Source organism: Moesziomyces antarcticus (genome assembly GCF_000747765.1).
Source record: "Moesziomyces antarcticus DNA, scaffold: scaffold_v10018, strain JCM 10317, whole genome shotgun sequence".
Lineage (NCBI taxonomy): Eukaryota > Fungi > Basidiomycota > Ustilaginomycetes > Ustilaginales > Ustilaginaceae > Moesziomyces > Moesziomyces antarcticus.
This window is the reverse complement of record NW_014638992.1, coordinates 299,292-321,381: the sequence shown is the minus strand read 5'-3', so window position 1 is coordinate 321,381 and position 22,090 is coordinate 299,292. Positions and strand designations below refer to the sequence as shown.

At 62.1% G+C, this 22,090-nt stretch overlaps 4 protein-coding genes across 4 annotated transcripts; 2 read left to right on the top strand and 2 right to left on the bottom strand.

Moving 5' to 3' along the window:
* Nucleotides 1-73: 73 nt before the first annotated feature.
* PAN0_018d5694 (phosphatidylinositol 4-kinase) lies at nucleotides 74-6,607 on the top strand (the record flags this gene model as incomplete). The annotated part of the gene is made up of 1 exon (XM_014798922.1): nucleotides 74-6,607. One exon carries the CDS (start codon nucleotides 74-76, stop codon nucleotides 6,605-6,607), a length of 6,534 nt encoding a protein of 2,177 aa, XP_014654408.1.
* A 606-nt stretch (nucleotides 6,608-7,213) lies between these two features.
* PAN0_018c5693 (family 5 glycoside hydrolase) lies at nucleotides 7,214-10,141 on the bottom strand (the record flags this gene model as incomplete). The annotated part of the gene is made up of 3 exons (XM_014798921.1): nucleotides 7,214-9,307; nucleotides 9,421-9,742; nucleotides 9,807-10,141. 3 exons carry the CDS (start codon nucleotides 10,139-10,141, stop codon nucleotides 7,214-7,216), a joined length of 2,751 nt encoding a protein of 916 aa, XP_014654407.1.
* Nucleotides 10,142-11,755: 1,614 nt separating this feature from the next.
* On the top strand, nucleotides 11,756-13,021 carry PAN0_018d5692 (NEDD8 activating enzyme; the record flags this gene model as incomplete). The annotated part of the gene is made up of 1 exon (XM_014798920.1): nucleotides 11,756-13,021. One exon carries the CDS (start codon nucleotides 11,756-11,758, stop codon nucleotides 13,019-13,021), a length of 1,266 nt encoding a protein of 421 aa, XP_014654406.1.
* A 132-nt stretch (nucleotides 13,022-13,153) lies between these two features.
* PAN0_018c5691 (uncharacterized protein) lies at nucleotides 13,154-21,654 on the bottom strand (the record flags this gene model as incomplete). Its single annotated transcript, XM_014798919.1, has 9 exons — nucleotides 13,154-13,284; nucleotides 13,343-13,501; nucleotides 13,856-13,982; nucleotides 14,051-14,113; nucleotides 14,173-14,270; nucleotides 14,329-14,442; nucleotides 14,505-14,649; nucleotides 14,819-21,350; nucleotides 21,590-21,654. 9 exons carry the CDS (start codon nucleotides 21,652-21,654, stop codon nucleotides 13,154-13,156), a joined length of 7,434 nt encoding a protein of 2,477 aa, XP_014654405.1.
* Nucleotides 21,655-22,090: the final 436 nt, after the last annotated feature.

Below are 22,090 nucleotides of genomic sequence, written 5' to 3'. Positions count from 1 at the left end.
AACGACGACAACCTTCGTATCGCTCACACACACACACACAACCGTATCAACACCACCGTCGAGCTTGCCCATCATGGACGCGCTCGACCTGCCCACCCACCAACTCATCCTCGACAGCCTCGCGCTCAACCTCGCCGAAGACATCGCCAACGTCCCCTCGGCCCGCTCCCACGTGCGCTCCCTCTTTGCCAACTCGGCCACCACCAGCAAGGTCACCACCAACGCCAACCCTTTCCTCTCCGCCGCAGCTGCCAGAACCCAGATCAGCCTTGCGCTATTCGCGTCTTCCATCTCGTCGGCTTCGCGCTCCACCCAACACACCACCGACATCAAGAACGATGAGCACCTCGTCCCCGTCCTCGACGACATCGAACGCCTCATTCGCCAGCTCACCGTGCTCGACTTTGATCACGACATGAGCTGGGCCACCCATCCGCTCCCGGACCAGCTCGCCTACGCTCTCGTGTCCAGCTTCCTCACCATCTCCACCAACGCGCCCCACCACCGTGCTCGCTGCCTCGACGCCATCTTCGACCTCGCCAACAAGCTCGCAGATGCGCTCGGCGCCACCGCAGGCGACGCCCACACCGTCGTCGTCAAGCTCGCACCGCTCTTCAACGGTCTCTACCGCGCCATCGCAACCACCTCCTTCGGTTGGAGCCTCCACGAGTTTGCCCGTCTCGCACACGTGCTCACCCCGCTCATCACCTCCACCCAGTCTGTGCGCAGGCTCAACGACGCCCTTCTGCTCCTCGACGACCAGGTAGACATCCGCCAGCAAGCAGCTCGTGCCACTCGCCGCGCGCCCAAACTCGCCACCGTCCGTCCCACCGACGACCAGTCCGAGGCCAGCGTAGACACCTTCTTCTCCGGTGACGAGGACGAAGACGCCGATGTCGTCGGTCCCGAAGGCGGATTCACCTTCGACTCCACCTCCCCCGCCGCACAGGACGCACAGGACTACCGTCTCTCCTTGCTCGCCCGCTACCGCTCCGCCGGCGTGCCGCTCTCGGGCCACTACCTCTTGCTCGCTGCCATCGACGTGCTCGAGAACGCACTCACCCAGGCTCTCGCCATGGGCGCCCGTCCGCCCATCAAGGACTTCTCCGACTTCCAGAAGCTCGGCCTCGACCTCGACCGCATCGATCCCAGCCGTCAGTCCCAGGCGGACCGCTTCGATCTCGACTCGGACAAGTGGAACGACGACATCGAACACAAGCACTCGCGCGCCGTCCTCGCCAACAGCGCAACCAAGAAAGCTTGGGACTCGCTCCTCCGCTTCGCCATCCAGCCCGAACTCGCCAAGTCCTCCACCACAGGCCATGGTGCCAACAATCTCAACGGCAACACCGAGGCCAACGGCTCGGCCCAGCCTGCCGGTGCCGCCGCCAGCATCCTCTCGGCCGTGCCCATCATCGGCTCCTCCACCAACAAGTCGGCTGCCTTTGGCGACAACATCCCCGCCCACGCTTCCAAGGCGACCACGCTCGAGGACCTCGACGAGACTCTGTATGCCGTTCTGCGCGCCAGCAACCGCAGCTTCCACGATGTCCAGCGCTTCCTCCTCAGCGAGGGCGTCAGGAGCATCGAGATCGTGCCCGAGCTTCACGTGCCCGACATCCTCGCAGAGTCGCTCAAGCTCTCGGCGCTCTGCTCGGTCGCACGCAGCGTCGCGAACGGCGCCAACATCGACGCCAACGTCTTTGTCCGCATCCGCTCGCTCCTCAGCGAGAGCGCGCCGCTCTTTGACCCGCGCCTCCAGGGCGCCGCGCTGCAGAGCGTCGGCGTGCTCGTGCGCAACAGCTCCAACCTCGCGCTCCCCATGACGCGTGTGCTGCGCCACTTTGTCACCTCGCCCCTCCCCATCTTCCTCCCCACCGCCACGGGCGCCAGCGCTCCCGTGCTGCTCGCCGCAGCCCGATGCCTCGCCTCGTGCGTCACCATCGCCCCCGGCGACGACCTCGTGGTCTCGACCATGTACAACTTACTCAACTACCTCGGCAGAGACACCCCGGGCGGTCTTGGTGTGGGTGGTGTGGCGGGTAGCGGCGTGTCGGTCCGCAGTGGCGCCTCGCGCGCCGTCACGGCCCGCGACCATGTCAACGGTCTGCCGCTCTCGGGCTCGCAGGCCAACATCGCCGCTCGCTCCGAGGATCAGCGCAAGCTCATCAACCTCAGCACCATCACCGTCATCTCGCGCCTCGCCCTCGAGGTAGGCAAGCCAGACGTCACCGCGCTCACCATCTCGATGCTACTCCAGCGTCTCCGCAACGCAGACGTCTCGGCAGAGGCGGCCATCCTCGACAACGTCGTGCCCCTCGCCCTCGCAGGCCCCAGGTCGGCGTACGTCGATGTCGTCCGCGCGCTCTCCGCCACCTCGAGGAACGCCCTCCAGGGTGGCGCCAGCCGTCGCGCCGCCGTCGCCGTCGAGTCCGCCCAGCTCAAGCTCGCACGCGGCCTCGGCCGTCTGGATGAGCGCGACGAGCGTGACTCGTCGGCGGCCGAGGACAACGAGGCGTCGGGCGGACGCAAGGAGATCTTCCTCATCGAGCTGCTCCAGCTCTTCGCCGAAAAGGGCATGCAGCTGCAGACCGTCGCCACCTCGGGCAAGAGCAGCGCAGAGGAGCTCGCCGAGCTCAACACCGACCTCGCCACCCTCCTCCCCGCCATCGCTGCCGTGCTCGAGCACAAGGACATCCACCCAGAGGTGCAGCCCACCACCGAGATGGTCTCGCTCTTCCGCAACATGTGGTTCCTCTCGGTGCTGTTTGGCTTTGCCTCGCCCAGCAACATCCGCACCAGCGTCGCCGCCGACGGCACCGCGCTTGCGCCCCCCGCCTCGGCCGCCCAGGCGCAGGCCGAGATCGTGGGTCGCTCGCTCAGCTCCATCTCGCTCAAGACGCCCACGCTGGTGCCCGAGACGGCGCACAACTATCTCGAGAGCGACCTCGAGTACAACTCGGTGCTCAAGCGCGAGTTTTCGAATCAGACGCTCGACTCGCAGCGCAAGGCGCTGGGCGCCGTGATCCCCACGCACGCCTCCGAGATCCGTGCGTTCAGCTATGCGCAGGTGACGTTCCTGTCGACGATCTACGATCTCGAGTGCCTGCGCAGCCGCAGCGGACGGCCGTCGATGGTGCTCTCCTACTTTACCAACGAGGGCCTCAACAACAGCGCGCTCGTCGGCGCCATGCAGGCCATCGCCGACAAGGTGATCGACTTTTTCATCCGCGATCTGGCCACCCAGGTCAATGCGCACTCGCTCGACCCGCGTGTGTCGAGCGAGGTCAAAAACCTCATGCTCGGATGCTGCCACCGCGTCGCCAAGGTGCGTCAGGTGGCACAGAGCATCCTCAACAAGCTCGTGTATGCGCTCCCCTCGCTGCTGTGCGACCAGGACGTGGTGACGACCATGCTCGAGGTGCTGACGCTCCTCCGCGACGGATGCGAGGCAGAGTACAAGGACGAGTACGCGCCCACGTACCACTACGTCTCGGAGCGTGCCGGCGTCGAGTTTGACCTCTCCGACTCGTATGCGCAGAGGAACGAGATCCTCACGCAGTTCCTCGCAAAGTCGCGCGAGTATCTTTCGCTCGTCATGGCGCTCGCGCCGCTCGAGCTGCAGGGCATCCTCGAGCGCTACCTGGGCACGTTTGACGACTCGATCCTGCCAGACCGCAGCGAGCTTGGCAAGAGCGTGGCACTCGAGTATGCACGCAGCATGCCCGTGTCTGCGCGCAAGGAGCGTCTGCTGCCCCAGCTGGGCGGCTGGCGTTCGGATGCCAGCAGCTCGTTCATCGGCGAGCTGTCGGCCAAGAACACGTACCTCGGCGAGATGACGGGCATCCACCTCGCGCTCACCAAGGGCCTCGTGGAGCTGTCCAAGGACCCGACCAACACCATGTCGCCCGCCAGCGTCGCCGCGTGCCGCACCCAGCTTGCGGCGCTCTCCAACGACGTGAGCGTCAAGCGTAAGGCGCTGCCGTTCGCAGAGCTGCGCCGTCTGCTGTACCGCACGGCGGCGCTCGTGGTGGCGCTGCCCGAGCCGGACTATGAGCTGCTCCACTTTATCGTGTCGATCCCGTTCCTCGTGTTCACGCCAGAGGCGATCTCGACGGCGTGCCAGGTGTGGACGTGGGTCATTGGCGCACGCCCCGAGGTGGAGACCAAGATCATGGTCGAGCTCACCATCGGCTGGGCCATGAGCGCGCGTGCGCGCAAGGGCGTGTTCTCGTCGAGCCTCTCGACCAAGCATCCTTTCCTGCGCAAGACCGAGATGGGCGCGTTCAACCGCGAAGAGATCACCGCCGAGCAGGAGCAGGCGGCCAAGCTGTTCACGCCGCACCTCACGCTGGTGCATCTCATCTCGAGCCGCTTCCAGGCGTTCCGGTACCGCGATCCCACCATGGTGTTGGCGCTCGTAAGGCTCATCCAGCACACGGGCGCGGCAGCCGAGCGCATGAGCACCCACCCGCTCGCCAGAGAAGTGCGATTCACGCTGCTCAACTTTGGGCTGCGCGTGATCCAGACGAGCCGCCTAGAGGGGCTGGTGGAGCACCAGCTGCGCGACGCGCTGTACAAGCTCGGACTCGGCTGGTTCGCCAGCTCGCCGCAGTGGTCGTTCGGCGGCAACCGGCTCCAGCTGAGCGCCGACATGCAGGTGATGCAGGAGACGCTCGAGCTGCTGCAGCGCGATGCGGTGCGTGCGGACCAGCACGTGACGAGCTTCCCGCCCACGCTGTCGGCGGTGCGACTGCCCGGCGGCCTCACGGTGGCCGAGGCGGGTCGATCGTTCGACGACAAGAAGAGGTTGCTGCAGCTGCTGGTGGAGAACGAGGTGGGGCGTCTGTCGGTGTGGGCCAACCCGCTCAACGCGCCCGCGCGCGGCACCGACTTTGTGGGAACGCTGACCAAGTCGATGACCGAGGCGACGTGGGGCAGCATGGTCGAGACGGCGTGGCGCATCAGCCCCGTCACGGCGGTGCAGCTCGGTTCGCGATTCCAGTCCAAGGCGCTCAAGGCGGCGCTCGGCAGGATGGTGCGCAGCCAGCCGTACAAGACGGTGGATGTGCCCGGTGCGCTCAAGTACCTGGTGGAGGATCATCTGAAGCTGGCCAAGAAGGAAGGTGCGGACCTCAAGTGGCTCGGCTACTGGGCGGCCGTGTCGCCCGTCGAGGCCATCGACCTCTTCCAGCCGGACTACGACAACCACCCGTCGCTGCTGCAGTACGCCATGCGTGCGCTCGAACAGCATCCGGTGGAGCTGACGTTCTTCTACGTGCCGCAGGTGGTGCAGGCGCTGCGCACCGACGCGTACGGGTACGTGGAGCAGTTCATCTTTGAGACGAGCAAGATCTCGCAGCTCTTCTGCCACCAGATCATCTGGAACATGAAGGCCAACAGCTACAAGGACGACAATGCCGAGGAGGAGGATCCGATGAAGCCGACGCTCGACCGCATGGTGGACAACATTGTGCAGGCGCTGTCGGGCGAGGCGCAGAAATTCTACGAGCGCGAGTTCGGGTTCTTCAACGAGGTGACGAGCATCTCGGGCAAGCTCAAGCCGTACATCAAGAAGAGCAAGCCGGAGAAGAAGGCCAAGATCGACGAGGAGATGGCCAAGATCCAGGTGGACGCCGGTGTGTATCTGCCGTCGAATGCGGATGGTGTGGTGGTGGATCTGGATCGCAAGTCCGGTCGACCGCTGCAGTCGCATGCAAAGGCTCCGTTCATGGCGACGTTCAAGGTGCATCGCGAGATCGTCAAGCCGGGCGACGAGGGTGATGAAAACACCCCGCCCAAGAAGACTGGGGTGGATGTGTGGCAGGCGGCCATCTTCAAGGTGGGCGACGACTGCAGGCAGGACGTGCTGGCGCTGCAGGTGATCGCCATGTTCAAAAACGTCTACACCACCGTCGGCATCGACCTGTACCTCAACCCGTACCGCGTCACCGCCACCGGTCCCGGTTGTGGTGTGATCGATGTTGTGCCCAACGCCACCTCGCGCGACGAGATGGGACGCGCAAAGATCAACCACCTCCTCACGTTCTTCATCGGCAAGTATGGCAGTCCGGACAGTGTGGCGTTCCAGCGCGCGCGCATCAACTTTATCCAGTCCATGGCGGCGTACTCTGTAGTGTGCCACATCCTCCAGATTCGCGATCGACACAACGGCAACATGATGATCGACGGCGACGGCCACCTGGTTCACATCGACTTTGGATTCCTCTTCGACATTGGGCCCGGTGGAATGCGGTTCGAGCCGTACTCGTTCAAGCTTAGCCACGAGATGATCGACGTGATGGGTGGCGCGGGATCGCAAGGCTATGGCATGTTTGAGGAGCTGGTGATCAAGGCGTTCCTCGCCGCGCGGCCATTCTGCGAGGAAATCGTGGATACCTGCAAGCTCATGCTCGGCACCGAACTGCCCAGTTTCAAGGGCATGCCGACGATCCATAGGCTCAGGGACAGGTTCAAGCCCGAACTCAACGAGAGGGAGGCGGCCGACCATGCCCGTGCGCTGGTTAAGGATGCGTTTGGAAACAAGAGGGGCGTGCTCTACGACAAGCTCCAGGAAGTCACCAACGACATTCCCTTCCAAAAGTGATCCCCGCGTCCTTCATTCGTCTTGTTTGGTTTCAACGATATGTTGCAATCAATCGCTTTGCGCTTTGCGTTCATGTGTTTTTGTGCAGCTGGTGCAAATGGGTGTGCGGGCAGTGCCAACGAATGTGCCGTTTGCATGCTGGGGGCAGCACAAGTCGTCGTGCGGCCGGAACGGTGCGTTTCGAAACAACCGGCAATCCGACCCCACCAAGTCTCACCTTCGCACGCACACACACTCTCTCCGGTTCATGAGTCTTTGCGAGTCGAGTCTCGGTGAGTGGATCTTGAGCGCTGTTTGACGCAGTGCACGGTCGACATCAGGGGCTGAATTCTCCTACCCAAGTAGAGATCTGAGAGTCACGAGAGGCGCAGCCTCGCAGCCTCAAGTTCTTGTGCCGCGTCCCCGCGCACTTGGCATGCATTTGCCCCCACCTCCTCTCGTGCGCCTCCTTCTTTCCTCTGTCTTTCTCCTTTGCGCTCTCTCTGCCTCCCTCTCGCGCCACAACCACAAGCGATCCTGTAAACGACTGCATTGAGCGCGCAAAGAACGAGCAAAAAAATAAAGAAAGGATTGTCCGGGGGAATACAAAATGCAAAAGGGAGCGAACTATTGCACGGGGTTGTTCCAGCCAAACGTCTGGAAGCCGCCGCAGGGGTTGGGAAGGTTGGCGTAAAAGTTGCGCACGTTGCCGCCCTTGCCCGGGTTGGGCATGTAGCCGTCGCCCATCATGTCGAGGAACGAGTAGAGCTCCATGAGGTTGTCGGCGAGCGCCAGCACCTTGGTCTGCGACTTGTTGGCCTTGAAGTTCCAGAAGACCGAGCCGGCCGACCAGCCGTAGGTGGCGAGCTGCATCTGGAGGTAGGTGCGCGAATAGCTGGTCGAGTTGAGGTTGTTGATGGCCGAAAACTCGCCCATGACGATGGGCACGCCAAACGAGTTGCTCGCCGCGCCGTACTCGCATACGGACGTCTGGATGGCGTCCGCGCCGGGCTCGGGCGTCTGGAACCAGCCCGGGTAGGGGTGGTCCTCGTAGATGAGCATGTTGGGGTCCTTGCCCGTGACAAAGGGCTTCCAGAGCTTCATCTTGTCCTGGACGGTGCCGGGAGCAAAGCCGTTGTGGAAGAGCATGGGCATGTTGTACTTGAGGCAGGTGGCGTAGGAGCGCTCGTAGTAGGCCTGTGCGATCTGGAAGCGGTTCTGGTCGAGCGCCCAGTTGTCATCGACGATGCGGGGCTCATTGACGGGGCCGATCGAGTTGATGATGGAGCTGTAGTTGCTCGTTGTGGCCCAGTCGAGGACGTTCTTAAGGAAGGTGTCGGAGCGCGCCTGGTTGGCCTGAGTGTACCACTCGATGTCGGTGGTGTTGTGACCGGAGGACTGGTCGCCGTTTTGGGAGCCGGGCATGGCGTGGAGGTCAAGCATGACGTACATGTTGCGGTTGTAGCACCACTGGAGCATCTTGTTGAGCTGGTCGACGTAGCCGGTGGTTACGTAGGGCTCGCCCGAGACGGTGGGGATGAAGGCCCAGAAGGGGATAGGGATGCGGATGAGGTTTACGCCTGCGTTCTGGAGCGAGTCCATGTCCGCTTCGGTGACCCAAGTGTTCTGGTGGTCCTGGAGGACCGAGGCGGCGCGGGTGCCGAGATTCTGGGTGAAGCGGAACTCGTCCCAGGCGTTGGGGCCGCCCTCTTGGACCATCCAGTCTTCGAGCTGCCACCTTTCGAGGACGAGCCAGGAGCCGAGGCTGACGCCGTAGGCCTTTGTGTTTGTGTCGGTCCAGGACCAGCGTGGGAAGGGGGTGATCTTGGGTGCGGCGGGGGTGCTGCTGCCGCGGTTGCTGCCTGCGTCGCTGCTGGACGAGGAGGAGGGGTTGGCTGCAGAGGCGGAGGCGGTGGGGGAAGCGCCGCTCTTGGAGCCCGAGCTGGCATTTTGCGCCGAGAGGTTCTTGTTGCTCGACTTGTTGGACTGGGAGATGCCGACGCCTGCGCCTACACCTGCTGCGATGAGGACGAGAAGGACGAGGACGCAAAAGAGGATTGGCCTGCGACGGATAAAGTTGGGACGCTTTGCTGTCTTGTAACCGCCCTCGAGTGCGGCGTTGTTGGCGGGGTTGTAGCCCTGGCCTCGTCGGCCCTGGTACTGGTGGAAGCCAGATGCTGCGCCCGTGGCGCCTGCAGCGGCGCCTCCCTCCTTGTTGAAGTAGTAGGTGCTGGAGCGTTCACCAGAGGCGAGGAGACCCTGTGCCTGCGGAGTGGCGGCGCCTTCGCGGTCATACTTTTCAAAGTTGGAGCTTGTGACCGAGTAGCGACCGAAGGAGCCTGGGGTGCCTGGACGGAGGGTCTGGAACTCGGTATACTCGCCCGGTGGCGAAAAGGTGGGGGACATTGGGTCCGGGCTGTAGTACGCTGATGCGCTCGAAGTCGGCGGCGGTTGAGAATTTGGGCGCGGCATGATGGGACTTGTGCTAGGAGGGTGAGAAGGCGTGCCAGAGAGCCGCGTGAGAGTAGGTGTATATGCGGTTCGAGGACGATCGACGGAGGCTGCGATGATGGTTATGAATCGATGCGGTAGAGCGAGACGTACGGAGCCAGGCCGGGAAGAGGAGATGCAAGAGGGGGAGATGGTGGGATGAGGGGATGAGGCAGGGATGTAGAAGAGGTTGGGGAAGGAGGGAGAGGGGCGCAGTCGGAAGCGAGCGAGCTAGTTCAGGTCGGAAGAGGGGCGCCGGCAGCGAGGGGTAGAGAGGGAGCGAGAGACAGGGAAGGAGGAGGGTCTTGGCACAGCCAGGCGCGCCCGTCGCTTGAGGCCCAAACGGCGGCAGCAGCGACCACGACGGCAGCAGACGACGGCAGCAGAGGCGAGCGAGCGTGGCAGCTGAGAGCGTGGAGCCGATGGTTGGACGACAGCTGCCTGCCTGCGTGCAGACGGCAAGCACCCGTCAGCAAGCGGGCGGGCCGACGCCGGGCGGGGCGAGGCGAGGCGAGGCGAGGCGAGGCGAGGCGAGGCGATTCCAAGCTCACAACAATGGCAGAGACAGCGAAAGAAAGGCCAAGCGATCCAGCAGCGGCAGAAGCGATCTCAGAGGGCGTTGTCAACACGGCGGAGTGCCGACAGCCATGCAGCCACCGACCGCGGCTGTGAGAGGGCATAGCATCGCAGCAGAGGCTTGCCCTTAAAAAAAAGGCAAAAGAAAACACACAATGACAGCCGAGGAGCCGTGTGGAAAAGGGCAGTGGGGCGTACGGCACTTCCGATGGAAAGTGGAGCGGGCAAGGCGACAAGGAAAAACAAGGGCCGCACACAGGGGTTACGCAACGCCGCCTCGTTCGTACTGGACTTGGTCAGCAGCAAATTCGAGCGGTCAAGCGAGTCGCTGCTGTTCCGCTGCTCGAAAAAAAAAAAATGAGACGAGCCCGTGTCGATCCCGTTCCAGAGTGGCGCATCTGGCGTGCTCTTCATCTCGGCAGGGCCGCCGCCGCCGCGCCGCTCTTCCATGCCTGCCAAGACCAGCGTGGAAGGCAGCATCGGAAGCATTCCGACTGCAGCGCGGCTTCAACCCACGCCACTCTTTCATCTTTGGCGGCGCACTGTATGCTGTTGGAAAGGGCTGCGTGATCACGCGGTGGTGCCGACGCAGTGAGGCGAGTGCGACGATTCGCTCGTGTGGATTGCTGTCGCGGCATCGCTAAGCGAGATTTCCACTCGATTTTAGGCGAGACGAACAGTCGTCGATTCTCAGAGAGACTCCAATGCGCGTGCCCCCATCACGCGCTCCGCCCAAAGCCTCCAAAAATACACCTCTCGGACCGACCTGACCCCCCACACACGATCCTCGCCCGACAAGCGGCTGTTGCTTGCCTCCATCTGACGGCGTGCAACTCCGTACGTTGACACGGGGTGGTCGAGACCCGAGCTAAGACCCGGTTGTACTGCAGAAAGAAGCGCCACGACGCTGTACGAATCCAACCCCCCTGCAGATGCAAGTTGCATGTGCCTGGATGGGCGGGTTGAAAGCTTGATTGGATGCCCAAACGGCTCTGCATCGAAACTCAAATCGCGATGCGATGATGCACTGGCGCAGCTACAGTACGACGGAATTTCACGACTGCCCTGGCTCTCCGGAACTCCGCGTCTCGACTCGAGCAAAGCGTTTTGGGGAGAAGAGTGCGGCAGCGTCGGCAAAGTCGTTCGACTTTCGAGATTCCGGAAAGACCCTGCGATGGCATTCCGCCCGACCGCGTGGTCGCTCTCTCTCTCGCCCGAATGCTGGTCGGCCAGCCCGAAAGCAGTATTCGTCCTTGCAGTTGGTCGCCAGTTTGGAATGTGGCGACTTTGCGGCCAGAAAAATGCAAGCAAAAATGCAAGCCCCAAAATGTCACTACCCGAAATGAAATGCACACCGCCCGCGCCGCTGAGCAAGTCGTGGCGGCGGCTGCACTCATCTGCACACGCGCTTCGCTGGAAGCTTTCCACTCCCGACCCAGGGCTGCCGGATGCACAACGCCTCGGTCAAAAAGTCAATGTCGGAGCAGCAAACACACACGAGCGCGTGATTGCGGGCTGCTCCCAACTCATCTCGGCACATGCGACGAGTCGGATGCACAATCACCTTGTTTTGGACGCTGGGGATCTCGACTGCATCCCGCGACTCCAAAGAAGAGCATTGGGCGCGTCTGTGGTGGGAGTGCAGCGTGTGCAAGATCCGCGCGCCAAGCCAAAGTGGCCGCGATCGACAGTCTCGCGTCGATTAGGCCCGCGACAGTTCCCACAAGCCACGCAGACCCTGACACGACCATGCCAAGACCAGCCCGCCCGCGCCAAAACAACGGCGCTAGCCTCGTCCCCCACACATCCTTCACCCAAAGCCGATTCACGTGTCCGAAGCTTGAGCCCGCATCCATCCGATCGTGCTTCAGCCAGGCACATCTCGCGTCCCTTCCGAGATCCAAGTTTTTCCGACACGGTGTTGCAAGCTCCGGCCTAACAGCCAAGCGCAGGGTGTCATGTTAGAGCGCAAGCACTGCACGGACCCGCCAACCTCCACTACAAATTCTGCCCGGCTCAGCCAATCCAACCAACACCTCCGCAAAGGCATCTGGCAATCTTGCTTCCTCCCACGAATCATTGTCCACTCGCGCCCCGAGCACCATGCTGCACTCGCCAGCCAGATACCAGCACGTCGATCGGCTGCTCGACCGGCCTGGCCCCGCCACCGATGCCGCGTTCCAGGCCGGCGCATCCGTCAAGCACTTCCTTCGTACGCAGTGCAAGATCCTCGTCATCGGCGCAGGCGGTCTCGGATGCGAGATCCTGGCCAACCTCGCGCTGAGCGGATTCCACCACATCCACATCATCGACATGGACACCATCGACGTCTCCAACCTCAACCGCCAGTTCCTTTTCCGCGAAGCCGATGTAGGCAGACCCAAGGCCGAGGTGGCCGCCGAGTTTGTGCGTCGTCGTGTACCCGGCGTCGACATCACACCGTACCATGGGAAGATCCAGGACAAGGACGAGCAGTACTACATGCAGTTCAACCTGATCATCTGCGGGCTGGACTCGGTCGAGGCTAGGAGGTGGATCAATGCCACGCTCGTCAACATGGTGGATGACGAGGACCCCGACTCGCTAAAGCCGCTCATCGATGGCGGAACGGAGGGCTTCAAGGGCCAGGCTAGGGTCATCCTGCCGACGGTCACATCGTGCTACGAGTGCAGCCTGGACATGCTCAGTCGGCAGACGACGTACCCGATCTGCACGATCGCAAATACCCCGCGCTTGCCAGAACACTGCATCGAGTGGGCAAGCGTACTCGAGTGGCCGCGGCTCTTCCCAGATACCAAACTGGACAACGACAATCCGGACCACATTCAGTGGCTCTACGACCAGGCAGCAGCACGAGCCGACTCGTTCGGAATCACGGGTGTCACCTGGGGTCTCACGCAGGGCGTGGTGAAGAACATCATCCCCGCCATCGCTTCCACAAACGCCATTGTCGCAGCTGCGTGTGTGCTCGAAGCCTTCAAGATCGCCACCACCGCAGCGCCGTTCCTCAACAACTACATGATGGTCACCGGCAACGACAGTGTATACACTTACACTTTCGAGCACGAAAAGAGACCCGACTGCCCCGTATGCGGAGGCGAGTCGCGAACCATGACGTTTAAGCAGCACGAAACGGTGCAGGACCTCATCGACAGGCTGGGCGAAATGCCCGATCTGCAGCTCACAAAACCCTCGCTCGCCATCCAGGGCAGACCGCTCTACTTCCAGGCGCCGAAACAGATCGAGGAAGCCACAAGGCCGAATTTGGGCAAAAGGATAGCAGAGGTGTGTGCGGGGGATGACGAGGTGACGGTGACAGATGCGCGGCTACCATTTACGCTCGGTGTGGTGGTCAAGTTTGACGGGTGATGTCCGATGCCATCTTTTCTACTACGCAACGCTGAAGATTCGTGACATTGCAGCGCGCCATGTCGTCCTGTTGACCGAAAGAGGAGAGTCAGACCAAGTCTCGAAAGTGTGCAGAGCAGGGGGTGGGGGTGCTTACATAGCGAGTCCGTCGTGCGTGGCGTGCGGGATCCAGTCGACGGTCCATTTCGGTGGCAATCCTGCTTGCTTGGCCAGCGCCTCCAGATGCGCCTGGTAGTGCCGTGCGCGCTCGAGCCGATTCGCGCCTAACCTCGCCAAACATGAGCAAGTGAACTTTGTATGAGGTGCGTGGTGGGGGCTTACCTTGAGCCAAAGCTGGTGGACGCTCATCTCCAACACCGCGGTCGTGCTCGGCGTGCAGAAAGTGCACCACGCGCTCGGAGAGCCATCGCCGCGCAAGCATGGTCCGATCCCCAACAGCACCGTAGCACGACAGCGCCGAATCCACACCTTCCAATCCATCTGTTCATGTGGCAGCTGTCAGTTGAAGGTCTGTGCGAGCGAGGTGGTCAACCACTCACACTTGTATATGTCCATGTCCTGTGCATCCACCGTGTCACCGGGATCAGTACCGAGTTTACAAGCAGAAAAAATGGGAGGTGGGACCTACTGGACAGGCTGGGCCGGGTCGCTCCGGTGTGAGGTAGAGGAACGTTGCTGGATTCATCACGACGTATGTGATCTCTGTGTGCGGGCGACCCAGCACGCTGTATCGCTGCACCAACTGAGCTCCCAAACTGTGCCCCGCTATCTCCCCCATCATCCGCATCAGCATGGAGTCCCAAAATGGTGTAAGAAGGGGTGGGCAGAACCTACACAATGTGATCTTGCGCGTCGAGGTATAGGATGAAAAGTGGGTCACGAGCGCATCCAGTGCCTCGAACGACGATACGCCCGCCGGCCCACTATCCTTGCGTCCCTGTGACGGCCCACCTTCACCCCACTGTATCCCTCAGTGCCGCATGAGTGTCAGTGAGTGAAAGGCCGGGATGGAGAGTTGTATGTACTTACGGTGTTCCCTTTCCACACCAGCGGCCGACCATGACCAAACTTGTCCTTGTCCAGACCGTTCAACTGTCGCCCCACAGTCAGCCACGGAAAGCCGGCCAATGCAAAGATGTGGGGACACTTACAAAGTGGGGTGCTACAATGAGCGTGGTCGCCGCCTGTTCGGGGGAAAGCTGATCACGCGCACTTGCCATGTCTCGCCATGCGCTCGCTCCGTCCCTCTCTACGGCCTACGCGTCAGAACATGGTCCATAGAAAGCATGGCTGGGGAGCAGACCTACCTTTGCCATGGATGTGGATCACCACATGTTCCACCTTGTCGCACTGCGAGTCGAGAAACACCGCCAGCTCGCGCTCGCCCGTCCACGAAAGCGTGGCGAGCCTCGACCCCGCCGCTATACACTCGAAAGTCGTTAGTCCAAGCTCGCAACGTCAACGCTCGGCAGAAGAGACTCACGCGGCGAAAGGGCAAATTTGGCGTCGTAACGGAGCTCAGGGACGCCGAATGGCCACATCGCAAAGACGGTGGTGGCAAGAAGTGCGCCCAGCCGTATCTGACAGGCGAGATTACCGAGTTGACGGCCTGCGTTCGCTCCTGGCCCCTGCAGCCAAAATTGAGTGTGGAGGCTCATCCCACAACAAGGTCCCCACACTGCAGTAACTTGACCACCAATCTAGCGCTCACCAAGACTGCTCATCTCAGCATTCATGATTGCATGTGTGGATTCAGAAGTGCGAGCCGGTGAGCTTGGACTCTACAAACGCCTGCACGAGTGCGAAAAGTCCGTCCTTTCCACCAGCCACCTCGTCGGCAGCGCGCAGCGCTGAGACCAAATCGCGCGACAAGCCCGATTCGAGTTCCTGCCTAGCCATATGCTCGAGTCGAGCATGCTCCTCGTGCTTGGATTTGCCGCTAGCCCAGATGGCAGCCTGGCTCGCCGCTAGCCCGAGCGTCTGCTCCAGCGTCGCCGAGCACGCCGCCTTCTCCTCGCCCGTTATCTTGCTCTTGCGCACTACGTCGATGAGGTACGAGCTGAGGTCCAGGAGCGTACCCAGCGTAGCGATGCGCACGGTGCTCGTTCGAGTCGTCGGCCTTACGATCGCGCAGCCCGACGAGGGCGTTGGCCAGGATTCGGGACCGCGGCACAGAACGAGCACACACCGCGTGTGGTTCCATAGACTCGCGATGAGCACCGACACGATGCTCCGGATCTTGGACGCCGCGCGGTCTTGTTCCGCTTGGCCGTCAGAGTCGAGTCCCAGCAGGCTGTTGAGCTCGTGTGGATGCTGCAGCAGATGCACCAGTGGCGGAAGCGTCCATGCTACCGCCTCGACCAGGTGCTGCACGATCGAAGGAGCCGAACGGTCCGTGTGACTTGCCTGCGACTGTGGCGGCTGCTCGCTCTCGATCCGAGTCAGACTGTACAGCAGGCTCGAGATCAACTCGATCTCTTCCAGATGCTCCACGCTCACCGCCGTGCCAGCCCAGGCGCTGGAGTCCGTCGAGGCGGATAGAACCACCAGTCCCGACATCGACTCGAGACGCACCTGCAACTCGCCGAGGTTGAGCGCACGGTCAATCTGCCTCTGATAGACGCGCACAAAGCCCATCACATCGGTCTCGACAAAGCGCACACTGACGCCGCGCCAGCTCGCACTGTCGTTGCCCGCACCAATGTTGTCGATCAGGTTGACGACGACGCGCAGCATCATGCGCCAGCACTCGTGCGTCGGATTCGAATCGCCCGTCAACAGAAGCGGCGACACTTGACCGTTCTCCAATGCATCTGTGATCATGTTGGACGCCAGGGCGTTGACCGCACCCTGCAGAGCAAGCTCTTCGCCCGATGAAGGCTGAGACGCCACCGCCAGCAGCAGCGAGAGTAGCGGCTTCATGAACGCAACGTGGTGCGCACTGTTGGGCCCGTTGGCGCCGTCGTTTCGTAGCACGGGTGCCCGTCCCAGCAGGTTGATGGCAATTTGCAGAAGCTGCACTTCCTGCACGTGCGACAGCCACACGCCTGTCTCGGCGCCTACGTCGCGGCGGATCGTCATCTCAAAGATGCTGACGAGGATGTCCAGGTCGTCGTCGAGACTCTGCAGATCGACGCCGTGCCGAGACGTCTGCAACACTCGCAGGGCGGATTCCATCTTGATGCGAAGCGCCTCGGTGGCATGGCGGCAAAACAGCTCGACGGCCGCATGCAGAGCCTTGTGGCTCTCGATCGTCTTGCCCTCGGGACGTGCCAGCGCGGTGTGCGACGCAAGCAGCGCGCGGATGCTCGACATGCACACCAGCACCATCTCAAATACCTCGCGATGAAACTCGGGCGGCACCGTGCCCTTGAGACTTTCCTCCACCTTGAAGTGCGGATGCGTGACGAGGCGGCCACAGATTGTAGCTGCTTGTACAACCTGGTCCGTGCTGCTCGTTTCCATGCTACGGCGATGCCCCCAGGCCAGCTCCATGAGCTTGGTCAGCAGCGCCATGCGCATCGCATGCACGCCGCGCATAAAGTCGCCTTCCCGGCCCTCGTCGGCTGCCAGCGTCGCAAGTCGTGTCCACGCAGTGATGATCGTCTTTTCCATGCCGCTCATCTTGCTTTGTGCCAACGCCTGCGCCACGATGCGACCCATGCACAACTCGACGCACTGCGTCCACGCCTGCAGCACCGAGTTCTGCACGTCAATCAAACTCCACTCCATGTTGATCGTCTGGATCGCCAGCAGGCCCTCTTCGATCAGCGCCACTTCGCCCGCGCTCTCGTGGTCCAGGATGCGTCCTTCAGCCTTGGCGCGGAACGACGCCGTGTTGAAGTGGTAGTCGTCGCCGTAGCGTCGGTCGAGATCAAAGTCGTCCTTTCGCGCAGGGTGTCGCAGCTGGTCAACGTAGATCGATGGGAAGAGCTCGACGAGCTTGCGTTCCAACGAGGCGCGCATCTGTGGATCGCACGGCATCGAGAAGCACGTCTCTAGCGCGCCGAGCATACGATCGGACGAGGTGAGCATGTCGAGCATGGCGTCGAGGCTCGCCTTGCTGGGCTTTTCGTTCTTGCTGGTGTTCTTGAGGATGCCGCCGAGCTGAATGTCGTGTTGCAGCAGTCGTAGCGAGCGAGCCTGGCACATCTTTTGATAGCAGTAGGTCGCCACATCGTCGTCGTTGCGCGAATGCAGCGCAAATTCGGCATCCTCGAGGCTCTGTGCTACTGTAGAAGGCACTTGCGTCGTCTCGCACACGATGTCGGCGAGCGCTCGGAAGAACAAGTCGTTGGTGCGGATGGTGTCAAAGGCAGCCACATGCTCCGCCGCATGGATCCAGGCCACGTCGAGGAACCTCAGCACCGCCTCGAGCAAGTGCGGGCCATCTCGATGGGTGGGGCGCCAAGACAGGATGGCTTCCGAAGCGACATCCAGCGCTGTCGTCGTCAAGGCCTGGCCTCGCGTGGAGCTGTTGGGCGAGTCACCAGCCTTGGTGTCGGGCTTATCGGCGGCCTTGGTGTTCGCCTCGGACGTGTTGAGACGCGTCTCTGTAGTCATGGCCAGATGGCGACCCGTCAAGAGAAGAGTGCCCAGGGCAGGCTGAGTGTCGACGATGGCCGCCAACATGGTCCAGACGCGCACCTTGAGAGTAGCGTCCTGGTTCGGGTTGTTGACAAGCTCGACGAGGCCGGAAAGGGTATCCTCGAGCTCTGCGAGGGTGCCCAAGTGCCCAATGAGGCCAGGAGGCTGCTTGCCTGCCGGTGCGAGGTCAGCGGTGGACCTGAGGACGGCGGTGATCAAGTGAGCCGCCGATGAGCTGATGACCGTGGATGTAGGGAAGAGCACATAGGCAAAGGCAGCGCCAGCGAGCTCGACCCGATTCGACTTGCGCGCACCGCTGAGCACGGCGCGAGAGGCCACGATGGTGTGGTCGAAGAAGAGCCTCTCGAACAGACCCGTGTTGAGCCTGGCGGACATTGCCTTCTTGGCCGTTTCCGCCGGCAGCGTCGAGAGATCGTGCAGTGCGGCAAGAGTGTGCTCACGCCTGCGCGATATAATGAGCGTTGCGAGACGCAGGGTGGATGCGATCCACTCCTCTGCCAAGACAGCGTCTGTCTGCCTGCCTGCTCGGCTCAGCGCCTCGAGAAGCTGCTGACCGGTCCCGATGCAGGTGATGAGAGGAGCGAGACCAAGGATGCTTGGATGAGTGACCAGATTCCTTTCCGCCATTTCCACCAGAGACGAAGCCGGTCCGGCTCCACCGACAGCTTCAGGAGAAGAATTGAGGGGAGCACGCCAGCTTCGTTCTGCGAGCGCCATTTCGAGCAGGCGCGTGCACTTGGAGCCGATCTCGAGCCTGTCTGCGAGGCGAAGGTATCGCCAGCTCTGGTATTCGGGCCAGACGCATTCGAAGATCCAGCCGAAGGCTCGAAGGAGAACATTGGTCTTTGTCTCGAGCACGTCGATCGAGGCTGTCGAGTACGATCTCTGAAGCTCTGAGAACAACGCGATGTGGAAATCGAGCAGAGAGATCAAGCCAGAATACGACGCGCGGCCGAGTTCCTGGGTGAGCAAGACAGATACGGTGGAAGCACTGGCGCTGGATGCTACCTTGGAGAGGTAGGGGATCGCGCCGGGGCTACCGATGAGGGCGTTGGACGAGCGCACCTCCTGCCAGACGGCATCAGGATCGTAGGGCAGCAGCACGGTGAGAAGTTTGAGCGTGGAGCGCACGAGTCGAACACTGATGGGTGCTTCGACGAGGGCGTGCGACAAGAGGCTGACGGCGATGGACGAGAGACTCTTTGCGTGCGCTAGGTCCTCCTTCTCCTTTTGAATCTGTTCGAGCTCCTCGGGCTCCAAGTCAAGCGAGAGCTCGTCTGCATTTATGTCCCGGCCGTCGAGATGAGCGAGGACGGCCCAGGCGAGATCGGCGCTGGACGAGATGATGCTGGCAAAGAGGTCGAGCACGTCCGAGGCGAGCTCCTCCCAGGGCACGTGGACATCGGCGGGAGCGAGTTGGGCGAGGTTGACGGCCTGATGCTGGTCGCGGAACGGATCGGCGTCGTCATTGTCCGCGGCGCTGCGGTCTGCGTAGGCGGGCGGGAAGGAGGAGAGAACGTCGCGCATGAGTTTCCAGGCGCTGATGGGCCGGGCGGGACTCCAGAGCACAATCACGGGATCCTTTCCGAGCTCGGAGATGGTGGAACCCGTGGTGCCGGGGACGAGACGAATCTGGGTGCCAGGGACACGCAGGAGGCGGGTGATCCTGTAGGTGACCGAGGTATAGTCGCCTCCCTCCATGGTCTCGAAGGGAGCATTGGGAGTGTTGGCGCCGATGGGGAGGACCTGGGCAAAGGTGGGCACGTTGGCGAGATAGTCAAAGACGGCGGCGCAAGCGCGCTCCTCTGGTTCGAGACGCGATTGGTTGTCGAGCAAGGAGGGCCACGATGCCTGTGAGTCGACTCGAGCGTGTCCGGAGAGCGCCTTTGTGAGGAGGATCAAGGGACGGAAGCTGACGGGCCAGCGGCGCCTTGCGGTGTCGAGGGTGGTGCATCTGGATTCGTATCTGCTGTCGATCTGCCAGAACTGGTCGCAGAGGGCGGCCACGCCGTCGATGGCAGCCTGATTGAGCTCGAGGGCGAGACCGGAGCCGAAGGTGGCCTCCCATAGGCTGACGAGGGCGTCAAAGTTGGGGAGGAATTCGGGCTTGACGAGCTCGGTGATGCTGAGCAAGAGGCCCTTAAAGACGGCGCGGTAGGCGAGAGCGGAGGGGCCTGCGACGGCGGGGTTGCTGGCGCCGTTGCTGCTGGTCAAGAGCGGAGAGGAGAGCAATGCCATCAAGGTGTCGAAGAGGCGCAGTTCGGGTGCGAAGGCGGCCTGCGCGAGTCTTCTCCAGAGCGAAGGACCTCCGTCGTCGGTCCTGACGACGTCGGCGAGTTCGGATAGAGACGCGGTGTGATGGCGGGAGGGCTCGAGATCCGAGGCGTCTGAGGCGTCTGTGGCCGCGACGAGCGCGTCTTCGAGACGATGGAGGACGAGCGCCCATGCGAGCAAGATGGGAGCCTGGAGAGGGTCTGCGGTTGTGCTGCTGAGCAGATCGAGGGCCTGTTCGAGGCTTGGAGCGTGTTTGGAGATGTGAGAGTCCAGGGTATCGTGGTCGAGATCGAGACCGTCCATGACCTCTTCGAGGGAGAGCAGCTCTACGGCGATAAGGACGAGGAGGTGTCCGAGGCAGTCTACGGTCTCTGCGGCCTCTGCGTCAAAGAAGCCGAGGTTGGCCTGGCGGCGACCGACTTCGGTCTGGTGTACTGCGCGAAGCAGGGCGAGTACAGGCTTGGGTGACGGCGAGAGTCGACCGTAGAAGAGGAGAAAGACGATCTCGAGAAGGCCAAACTGCTCTCGTAGGATCTGCTTTGCCCAGAGGGTCGAGTAGCGCGGCTGCTGACGGATGGACTCTGGGAGCGGCAGGGAGACGAGCGAGGCGAAGTGGTCGATGCACTGAAGCGCAAAAGCCTCGTCGGCAAAGAAGTCGAGGATGGTGGTGGCAGTGTGGTAGTAGACGTGCTGAGGATCCTCTGTGATGCGGATGAGGGAGGAGATGGTGCGGAGAAGGTACATGCGCTCCTCAAAGTAGAAGATGTTGAAGGCGTCGAGGAGGTCGGCGGTTTTGGCAGCGCTGTCGTCGGTCTCGGTGCGGGTTTGGTGTCGCGAGCGATCTGGTTTGGATGTGGAAGCTCTGGATTTGACGGGCGAGGGCGGTGGCTGTTGTAGGTGGGAGCGGACGATGTCTTGGATGCCGTCGAGCGAGCGATTCTCTGTTGCGAGGAAGGTGCGCAAGAGGACAAAGGCATGCTGATGCGAGGTGTTGTAGCGGGCAGCGATGTCTTTGCATAGGTTGCGCGTCTCCTGGTCGAGGGAGTGGGTGGAGCCATCTGCGAGTTTCAGGCTTGCGGACGGGAGGCTGTCGTTGGATGTGGCTTGCTCTGGCGAGGTGTGTATGGGGAAAGGCTGGAGACACGATCTGAGATCTGCCTCGCGATGGATGAGGATGTCGCGGATCTGGTCTGCATCGCGATGATGGCGTGCGAGCTCGAGATGCTCAAAGATGTCTTGGTAGGAGACCAAGAAGGTCGATGTGGGAGGCGGAGCGGCCGAGGGGCCTGCTGCCGAGGAAGGTGGCTGAACCATGGCAGCTGCGGCGCCTTGTGTGGATGGTGCGCGGGCTGAGGATTGTGAGCCGCGATGACCTGCGCTGCCGATGATGATGATGGGGACGAGCGCGGATGGTGGAGGAAGGAGGACGAGGCGAGTACGAAGAAATCTGCGTGTTGGCCAAAAATCCGAGAGTGTGCGTTTGTGATCGTCTCCACACCGCCCGCCGAGGGTTCGAGCGCATCCATCGGCGATCGTCTTCACCCAAGTCCCGATCTCCCGATCTCCATCCGCTCAACGACAACAAAATTCGACGCTCTGCTGCAGCGTGGAGTTGAATGCGAAACCAGGCCTCAGGTCGTACAAGCCGGTGGTGTCCTGAGTAACTTCAATCGCAGGCCCCTCGACATTGGTTTACCCACAGCGAGACGCGAGACGAGACCCCTCTCGGATGCGAGCGGGTCTGCATGCATTGCGAAAGAGGGGGGGGGGCGGGGGGGCAAGCTTGGCAAGCCGTCTCGGCAAGCCGGTCAAGAGACCGAATGGAGCGAGCCAACGCAACGCGCCCTCGATCGCGCGGCCCCTGCGGCGATTGCCAACGCATGGCGGTTTGGGGGGGGGCGGCGCTGTGCTTTCCTGTTCGGGCCAAGCGCTCGCCGCGGCCTCTGCTGCTCGCGTGCTGACTCGAAAAATAGCGCCAAATATCGCGCGCTCGGGTGCCGCTTTGGTGCCGCTGGCTTTTGGCTGAGCACATGCGCCCGAATGCAGCGCCCAATGCAGGACGAGGTCAGTGTGGAGTTGACTTATCTCTCCGCCTCTATCAGCAGCAGCCGTTGAATCCAGGCGGAACAAGCAGAGGACCCTGAAACGACGCGCCACCCCTCCTCGCCTCGCCTCGCTTTGTACCAC